The following is a 9,914-nucleotide window of genomic DNA, read 5'->3' as shown; positions in this document are numbered from 1 at the left end:
CGCTTCGGATATGGCGCCCCGCCCGAAGCGAGGCGAGGCGAGGCGAGGCCGCCAAGTTAAAGAGACGCCTTTCGTTTCCATGGCTGCACAATGTCTACGCTCAGCAAACCGCGCGAGGCCTGAAGGAAGACCGGATTTTCCCAAGACGCGGGGCGGGCTTTGGAGACGTGGCAGCGGAAGGCGGAGGTAGGCTAGCTAGGAGGAGGCACTATGGCAGGGGGTTGGGCCGGATTCTCGGAGCAGGAGCTTCGGCGGCTTCAGGGGCATCGGAAAGGTAACCCCGGCGAGGAAAGGCGTGAGCAACGGCGCTAGTGGAAGCGACGAGCAGCCGCCCTGGCTGCGGGATTGGCGGAGAACCGAACCGGGCTGGGATTCCGGGATTCCAAAGCGGCTCATCGGTTCCTCTCCTCTGACGTCATCTCCCCGGGGTCGGGGTGGGTGGGATGCGCGAGGCACACGGGCTCCGGTTGTCTGCCAGAATGGGAACAATCCCCTTAATTTCAGGAGAGCTTTCTCTAGGACAAGGGTCTTCAAACTTGGCCCTTTTATGACTTGTGGACTTCAACTCCCAGAATTCCTCAGCCAGGCATGCTGGCTGAGGAATTCTGGGAGTTGAAGTCCACAAGTCATAAAAGGGCCAAGTTTGAAGACCCCTGCTCTAGGAAATGCTTCGGGTGGTATGTAGAGAAAGCAAGGAGGAACTAGGAGATCCCCGGACTTATTTGCCGCAGGGGAGCTAGAATTATTTGCAAAATTTCTGATTTAAGAAAAGGCTATTGTGCTAATAATAGAGACGCGGTGGCTCAGTGGGTTAGGACGCTGAGCTTGTCGATCAGAAGGTCCGCCCGAGTGCCATGTAACAGAGTGAGCACCTGTTACTCATCCCAGCTTCTGCCAACCTAGCAGTTCGAAAGCATGTAAAAATGCAAGTAGAAAAATAGGGACCACTACGGTGGGAAGGTACTCATCCCAGCTTCTGCCAACCTAGCAATTCGAAAGCACGTAAAAATGCAAGTAGAAAAATAGGGACCACTACGGTGGGAAGGTACTCATCCCAGCTTCTGCCAACCTAGCAGTTCGAAAGCACGTAAAAATGCAAGTAGAAAAATAGGGACCACTACGGTGGGAAGGTAGTCATCCCAGCTTCTGCCAACCTAGCAGTTCGAAAGCATGTAAAAATGCAAGTAGAAAAATAGGGACCACTACGGTGGGAAGGTAACAGCGTTCTGTGCGCCTTTGGCATCTAGTCATGCTGGCCACATGACCACGGAGACTTCCTCGGACAAGTGCTGGCTCTTTGGCTTTGAAACGGAGATGAGCACCTGCCCCTAGAGTTGGAAACGACTAGCACGCGTGTGCGGGGGAACCTTTACCTTATTATGCTAATGAATGTCAAAATAGATCGTTGAAAGATTCAGGCCAAAACTGAGGAGTCGGTTTGGTTAAGATGCTGCACTAGTAACCCAAGAGATCATAAATGCTAGTCCTCCTTTAGGCACACAACCATATAAGTTGTGGAGAAAATACAAGAGCGCTCGCCGTTTATGTTGCTTTGAATTATTCAGAATAAAGGTATATAAATCTAATAAATGCCACGAAATAGGGAAAACTCTTCTCTTGCGTAGTTTGTAAAGCTTCATGCAAGGCAACAGGTACTTTAGAATATTAACTTTCCTCTACCGATCCTCAAAATTCTTGGGGGTGGGGTGGGGAATTTATGGGTGAGAAAGAGCTTCAAAGAAAGTGCCTTGGAAGAGTAGACCTGGGTTCCTTGGCAACTATTTACCCAAGACCTAAGTAATCTTGCAGACCAAACCCAATTTAAGAAACCAGAGTTTGAGAGTCTCTGGGACCTTGCAGACTTTTCCATCATCTGCCAATCTTAATCTCAGCTGAAGCAAATTTTTCGTAGAGAAAACAATAAAATAATATAATGAATTGTCTTTCCCAAAGGAAAGTAGTAAGGATGGAGAACTTGTTAGCCTCTACATGGTTTTTGACTCAAACATACATCAGCCTGAACTTGTGTGGCTAATGATCATGGCAAATACTGGTATTGTTATTTGGGCAGAGATGGGGAGTGAAGATGCAAAGGACCTATCCTTAATTCATGTTCTTTATCGACACTAATTTAAAAAGAAAAACTGTTGCCATGATGCTGTTCCAAAAACATTTGATTCCAAAATTAGTGCTGGTCTCTATGTAAGTCTCAGTTCTTTTAAATAAAAATGCAAAAGTTCTGCTATTTGTATAGAAATACTCTCTTCTCATAGATATATGAAAGCATGGCAACAAGGAACTGATGGCCTTAAAGTTGACCATTTAATTGCAAATTAGGCCCACGTACTACTTGTAATGTTAGCAGGAGCTGCAGAAATGTATTTCTGAGTAGTTTGTGTTAATAACTTGCTTTTATCTTTTATATCAGTTAATGTCATGCCAACTTAAAGTATTTTAAATAGTTTTTATGAGGGCTGAATTCAGGACATATGATCTCACTTGTTTTTCTTTTATTCGCTTCCTTGGGAGAAGTGATATTTTCAGCTGTGTAAAACCAACATCTACCTATTTGTGCTGTTTCGATCCACTAGGACCCTTGTCCAAACAACAGAATCAAGGGCCTTCAGTAAACAAAAATCGCCAATGTCTGCAGCAGAAAAAGGCACTTCAGAAGATAGAAGAAACATTGGAATTGCCAATTGGAGCAGCATTGTCGCCTCTGGAGAAGGCTGAGCAACAGGAAGCCAGAAATCAACAAGTGGAAGTTGAACAGTCTTATAATAGTGGTCCAGCTGCAGCAACAAATCATCAGCTTGTGAAAAAGAAAATGGAATTGTTAGTAAGTCTGTGATAAAGTTGCAAGAATTTTACCATCCCTGATAAGTTAATTGGAGATTTGTATAGTAAACTGACAAGCACACATTTTTCAATGGTTTTAGGGTATTAAGTAACAAGAACTTTCTAAACTTTCTCTTTTTGTTTTGGTACGTTTTGTCTACGGTATAAAACCTGATCAATGGTATGTTTTCTGTAATGTCAGGCCACCTGCCTCTGTAGAATCACCATTAACTAGTAGATACTTTATCAGTTAGGAATAATTGTTCTGTGATTGCTGTATATCAGGCATGTCAAACTGCCGGCCTGTGGGCCGGATGAGCTATGCTAAAACCGCGCCCACCCCATTGCCAGCAATGGGGAAAAAGTCACGTGACATCACATGATGTCGCATGTTTGACATGCTGTATATCAGGGGTGTCAAACTGCCGGCCCACGGGCCAGAGCATCACGGAGAAACCACGCCCATCCCATTTTCGGCAATGGGAAAAAGTTCCGATACGTCGCGCGACGTCACATGACGTCGCGATTTGACATGCCTGCTGTATATGATCCTTCCTGAGGTTTTAGTTTGGCCCTCAAAGGCCTTTCCTCATTTGTAGATCGCCGTATCTATAGAAGTCAAAGAAAATCATATTCAAAAGTATGAAGTTGTGTGCTACTTCTATTTAAGATCACTTTGTGGGCCCTAATATGTGTAATTTTATAGATTCTTCCTTTTGAATCTTATAGGCCTCACTTCTCCTTTCTCACATCCATACATTATATCCATACATTAGGATAGTACTTGATCATGTATCCTACTTGAGGAATTTAGGAATCCTTGGGCAGGATAACTGAAATCTAAAATATGTCTAAAAGATCTGACTTTTGAATCCAGACTTAGCATTGGAAAAGTTTCTTGGGATTTTTCAAATTTGGAAAAAATGTTAGGTACATAGTAAGTCAGTTATTTATTACAAAGACTAAGAGACTTGCTGTATTTTGCCCAGAGTTTCTTGTGAGATGGGTGGCCGTATAAATTTGATAAATAAGAGGGGAAAAAGGAACAGAATTATTTATTGATTCTTTTATTTTGTTATTGTTCAGGCAGGAGAAGTCTCGGTGGGAAATCCTTCAACAAGAGCAGAAACTGATGGAAGAAAAAAATAAACGCAAGAAGGCTTTCCTTGCTAAAGCAGTTGCTGAAAGGTGTGGCGTTTTATATTATAGCTGGAAAAACACAGTGCACATTTTGTATTGTTATATATTGCTTAATCAGGTCTGCTTCACTCTATTTTGCCGCCGTCCTTTAATATGAGAGAAATTAAAAATCTTTTGTCAAGGTTTTATTTTAATTAGTCTTAATTTTAAGTAACAATGTAACTATTTTTATCCTTTTTTTTAAAAAAAAAAGTTAGCTGTATGAGTAGTTAGCTGCAAGTAGGATGTAAATAAGATAAAGACACTTGAAGATACAATCCCGTTAGTTTCATAAGGGGGCCATCAAACTGTTTTTGTACATGTATCTTGAGACTTTTACCATGAGTCCTAAACAGCATAGGCAATGGCAAATGATGGCATGAGTTCTAATTCAAAATGTCTAAAATGCAGCAGGTTTCCTTTCCCAAAGTTATCCTTAGAAAATCCAGGTTGAAAATTGCTGGCTACTTTTCTTCTTGCAAATGGATATGTGGCCTTGAGTACATTTTTTTAAAAAAATCTCTTGATAATAATGGACATCCTTTCAGGAGAATGATGCAGTCTAAATGGAAGCTGTTGGGAATTTATAATGCTGTTCAGTGAATGCTGGAATTGTGGTGTCAAGCGTGATAAAACCATTTAGTTTTCCAATTTTGAGTTTCAGATGCTTGTAGTAAAGCTTTTCTCAAATTGATTTGTTAGAAGCAATTATATGATTTGGCAGGGGATATAAAACCTAATTGATGTCTATTTTAAGCACAATTTCTATTTTTTAAAAAGTTTTCTTATAACTCAAGTTTTCGTTAGGGAAAAAGAAATAGAATTTCTTGGGAATCTGTCTTCCCTCTCTAGAAAATAGAATCTGCTTCTGTAATTTACTTTAAAAGAACAAACAAAAATTTTGAGTGCTTTTTCAAGCAACTGTATCGTCTGTTGAAAAGCACAGTTGTTTGTAAGTATAGATCAAATGTATTTACCTGTTTCTTCCCCAGATCTAAAAGAACTCAGGCTGAAACAGTTAAATTAAAGCGGATCCAAAAGCAACTCCAAGCTTTAGATGACATGGTATCTGCTGATATTGGGATCCTGAGAAATAGGATTGACCAGGCAAGCTTGGAATATGCATGTGCTCGGTAAGGACTAAAAGCTGAGGAATAATGTAAAATTATTACTATTTTTCTTCCTAAAAGTGGTTTTGTTTGATTTGCTACCTTAAATTACAATGGTTTTTTTTAACAAAAAATATATATTTCATCAGCATTTGCTTTATCTTCAAATTTATTTTTTACTGCAACGCTGGTTAGCTCTGCACTGTTGTTATATTTTGCTAATATAGCCTGTGGGCACAAGTAGTTTGAAAAAAATGACATAGTACATCACTGTCCAGCGAAAAGCTAAACAAAATGGAAGAAAGCAGCTCTGTTGGTCACAGGTCTAATTTGTTTGCATTATGGCTGAAATTGGGACTTTTTAAGTTACTCAATAGATGATGAAATATTTCAGTTACTCTCTGTGATAATTGTAACATTGAAATATGACTAATTTCAAATATCTTTAGGTTTTTATGTCTTAGTGATACATTAATTGCCAATTTTAAAAAATGGCTTCCAGTAAGAGATACAGCAAGGAAGTAAGAAATGGAGCATGCTAATTGCAGTAGTGCCAATGCAAAATCCTTCCCTTGCTAGCACTTTCTACATCTCAGTAGCCATTCAGGGTTTTTTTTAACTGAGAGTGGCTGAAAGGATATCAGATTTGAAAAAGTGCAGATCTTCTACTGAAGCTCAAAGGGTAATCCCACTATCCTATTCCCTGCTACTATTGGCCTTTCCACTGTTAGGTTTGCTGTTAACTTTATGTAAGCCTTTTTACAACCTTGTTAGAATACCCCCTGCTAAAACACTGTACAATTCAACATAATTAAATTATTTCTTTCAGGAAACGTTATGATAAAGCAGAATCAGAATATGTGGATGCAAAACTGGATCTCCAAAAGAAAACGGAAATCAAAGAACAACTTGCAGAGCACTTGAGCACAATCATACAGCAAAATGAACTCCGAAAGGCAAAGAAATTGGAAGAGTTAATGAAAGAGCTGGAAGTAGAAGCTGACGAAGAGAACCTGGAATTGGAGACAGAGGTAGAGCAAATGTTGCAACAGCAGGAAGCAGAAGCTAGAAGGCAAGAGATTCAGACACAAAAGCTTGCTCCAGCTGAGGTGCAGAATACAGATCCCCAGACTTTGAGTAAAGGACATGAGAAGGAGAACCTTAGAAATGTTAATGGAGCAGCTTAGAAGTTTCCATACAGATGATCAAAGTCACACAGAAAACTCAGTTTCTGAAAGAAATTATGATTCATCTGGAACATGTCTGATAACATTATTTTTGATATTTGAAGTCATAAGAAGTACTGGCATATAATCACAAGAAGCCTCTGAATTTGTACAGTTTTCTAGTCTGTATTATTATTATTATAGTACGTGTGTGTGTGTATGTGAGAGAGAGAGAGAGAGAGAGAGAGAGAGAGAGCATATGTGTGTGTATTATATATACAAATGATCTCTTTTCCCTGTCTACCTCCATGTGATCCCTTATGAAAGGGAAAGGGTAATGTTATCTACATAACATTTAAAGTACAAAACACCATGTCAGTAGGTGTAAGGCACTGTGTATATCTTACATGAAAACCTAACTAAATCCTATGTTATTGGCTTAGACCAGGGGTAGGCAACCTCGGCTCTTTTATGACTCTTGGACTTCAACTCCCAGAATTCCTGAGTCAGCTATACTGACTCAGGAATCCTGGGAGTTGAAGTCCATGAGTCATAAAAGAGCCGGAGTCATAAAAGAGCCGAGGTTGCCTACCCCTGACTTAGACATACTCTATTAAAAAAAATATTTTCCAGTGCTCACAAATGAATATAAAAGGATATGGCTGAGCAAATCAGGAGAAAATCTGATTCTCCTAACTGCCAAATATTTTCTACCCTTGTAAGTGATTCTGTAAAGGAAAATGTTTGGACCATTAATAAATTAAGTACCGTATTTTTCAGACCATAAGACGCACCTGACCATAAGATGCACCCAGTTTTTAGAGCAGGCAAACAAGAAAAAAATTCTTTCTCCTTCTCTCTCTCTCCCTCTCTTTCTCTCTCTCTTTCTCTCCCTCCCTCTCCCATTGTCCCTTCCTTCCTTCCTTCCTTCCCTCCTTCCCTCCCTCCCTCCCTCCCTCTTTGTCCTTCCCTCTCTGCATTAGAGCAGTACCCGCGGAGGCGGCCCTGCAGCCCGGCTTTCTCTTGCTGAAAGCAAGCTGAAACGGAGCGAGGGAGATTGCTAGAAATGCGAATCAGCTGATCTCACGCTTCTGCAATCTCCTTCGCTCGGTTTCAGCTTCCCTTGCTACAAGAGAAAGCAGGCTGAAACGGAGTGAGGGAGATTGTCAGAAATGCGAATCGGCCTATCTCGCACTCCTGCAAACTCCCTCGCTCGGTTGCTTCCCTTGCTACAAGAGAAAGCAGGCTGAAACGAGGGAGATTGCAGCAGCGCGAGATCAGCCGATTCGCATTCCTGGCAATCTCCCTCACTCCGTTTCAGCCTGCTTTCTCTTGTAGCAAAGGAAGCTGAAACTGAGTGAGGGAGAGTGCAGGAGCGTGAGATCGGCGTTTCTCAGCACGTGCTGATTCGTGCTCCTGGCAATCTCCCTTGCTTTCCACTTGTGGAGGTTGGGGCTGGCCATATGGATCACCTTCGGACCATAAGACGTACCCTCGTTTCCCCCCCCCACTTTTGGGGAAAAAAAGTGTGTCTTATGGTCCGAAAAATACGGTATGTTTCTGGACTAAACCTAATTACTGAGCAATAAAAGGGGAAATACCTCCCAATATTTTAAATATATTATTAATTGAAGTATAAACAAATATTTAATAGATAGGAAACAAAACACTTTTAAACTCATACTTGGATTCTCAAGATTCTCTAGTGATTTCATTATTTCCCCTTTTTATTTTATTCATCTTTTCATGTTTCTCTACCATTCATGTATTGTTGTAGTGCTAATCCTTTATCTTTACTTGCATAATCAGCACATGCCAAATTTCAGAATGTCCCCATTTCCAAAATTGGGTTACTTTTTCTTGTATTGCCATGTTATGCAATTAAAATGGTTAATGTTGTTGTATTTAAAAATAAAAATGTTTGGTTAAGAATTATAAAGCCAAATAGAGTATAGCATTTTTCCTATTACCTGTAACTTCTCTATGCCTAGCTATAGCCTACCTGTAAAACAAATTAATTCATGTTAAGAGCCATTGCTGTTGTTACCTGTTTATCTCCAAAATGAAAAAGTCATAGCATCATGGTCTACTGACTAACTTGGCATTAGACGGGTATTTGATAGATCAAGCTTACTTATATGCTACAGTATCATCAAAGAAATTAAACAAGGCAGGCTCTTCTCATCTCTGGAGTGAAAGCAGACAATGCTTTTGAGGACGAGAAATATTATTTGAAAGCACACTACTTTTGATAAACTTGTTTCTTTTATTTCTACTATAGTAAATTATGAAAAGTAATTGACTGTTCTTATTATGGTTCAGAAAAAAATGGCAATGTCAAAGAGGAGTCACTATGAGGTCATACTAGGACCAAAGAATCTATCATAAATATTGTTAAATGTTGAGTGTGTTTTCCCCTAAATGTATAGGTCACACTGATATTTAAGGTACAAAAGAGCAGGATGCAGGGATCAATATAAATTAACAGCTCTTCACCTAAGCTCAGATTTTCAGTAATGTTTCTTGACCATTTCAGCAAAGCAAGAAAAGACAAGACAACTTTACAGGTTTCAACAGCAGTTACTTTGCACTCTAGATTGTTTTAAATAAATAATCATAGGCCATCAAAATCTTTCCACATCAAGTAAATGCACCCTTGCCTCTGCATTCAGTTATTTAACAAGTACTATGTGCACTCAGTGAATTCAGTGTTGACAGACACGGAGCCCCCAAAAGGTTCTGAAACTAAGGAAGAGGTGGCTTGCTCATATACTGTAGTCCCTTAACTTTTAATGGGTGTAGAACAAAAAACAATATACAAATCAATTAAAAGAACATCCATAAATATACTTTTATCAACACATCCACACTGGGCTCCATTAACAGCCTAGCCTTGGAGAAATGCCAGATCTTGAAAACATTCTTGGTGGCCAACAAGGTTGGGCTGTTCCATAAGGCAGTGGCCGTGACAGAGAAGGCATGCTTCTTGAGACCCATCCGGTAACATTGCTTTACCAAGGGGAACTGGAAAATACCCACTTTAGCAGATCTATTGGGACAGACAAAAACCATCAAGGATAGGGGTCCCACAAGTAAACTGGCCCCACTATGTAAAGCTTTAAGGATGATAACTAATATTTAGCACCCGAAGCCTACTGGGAGCAAGTTCAACTTATTGTACATAGCAGTGGCGTTACCTAGACATATGTGGTGCACTTAATACTGTGGGTGCAAGGCCAGCTGAAGCTTCCAAATGTTCCTCAAGGCAGCCCCATGTAGTAATCATTCCAGTAATCCAATCAAGATATGATTAGAATGTGTTTAATAGGCAAGGAAGATATGACTAAAATGTACAAGGATAACCCCAATTGTCTTGTGTTACTCCATATACGCCATCCCTTTCTCTATTCTCCTGTGCCAAGCATTTGTGTTAATGGCTGTAACCTCTAATTTCACAGTCAGTTAAGTCACAAATCCCCTGGCAATTAGACAAGCTTGAGAGCAACATGATCCCAGGAGTGTACTTTGAATGGATAGCTAGCTTCAGATCCTCCATTATTAAGATATGATTGCCAAGAATCAGCCAATTCTCTGCACCAGCTAAGTTACAACTTCTCTTTAC

The 9,914-nt window shown here is 40.2% G+C and overlaps 1 protein-coding gene across 2 annotated transcripts; it reads left to right on the top strand.

The window, feature by feature from the left end:
• The first annotated feature begins 200 nt into the window (after positions 1-200).
• GORAB (golgin, RAB6 interacting) lies at positions 201-8,523 on the top strand. 2 transcript variants are annotated; one of them, XM_083357562.1, is made up of 5 exons: positions 201-274; positions 2,592-2,835; positions 3,925-4,026; positions 5,010-5,150; positions 5,956-8,523. In XM_083357562.1, the coding sequence occupies exons 1-5, from the start codon at positions 211-213 to the stop codon at positions 6,311-6,313; spliced, it is 909 nt and encodes a 302-aa protein (XP_083213688.1). In that variant the 5' UTR covers positions 201-210; the 3' UTR covers positions 6,314-8,523. The 2 variants fall into 2 exon arrangements, with proteins under 2 accessions (XP_083213688.1, XP_083213687.1); XM_083357561.1 differs by lacking the exon at positions 201-274 and having other exon boundaries at positions 663-2,835.
• Positions 8,524-9,914: the final 1,391 nt, after the last annotated feature.

The sequence above is a fragment of the Vipera ursinii genome (genome assembly GCF_947247035.1).
Source record: "Vipera ursinii genome assembly, chromosome: 3".
NCBI lineage: Eukaryota > Metazoa > Chordata > Lepidosauria > Squamata > Viperidae > Vipera > Vipera ursinii.
Note: the sequence above shows the minus strand (reverse complement) of the source record. Positions and strands in the feature narration are given on the sequence as shown.

What these genes read in the sequence shown, in the direction of transcription:
- GORAB (XM_083357561.1), top strand. Translation starts at nt 2,468, where the DNA reads ATGAGGGCTGAATTCAGGACATATGATCTCACTTGTTTTTCTTTTATT. An exon ending in GTGAAAAAGAAAATGGAATT is followed by an intron (nt 2,836 to 3,924) that starts GTTAGTAAGTCT and finishes GTTATTGTTCAG; the next exon opens with GCAGGAGAAGTCTCGGTGGG. An exon ending in GCTAAAGCAGTTGCTGAAAG is followed by an intron (nt 4,027 to 5,009) that starts GTGTGGCGTTTT and finishes TTTCTTCCCCAG; the next exon opens with ATCTAAAAGAACTCAGGCTG.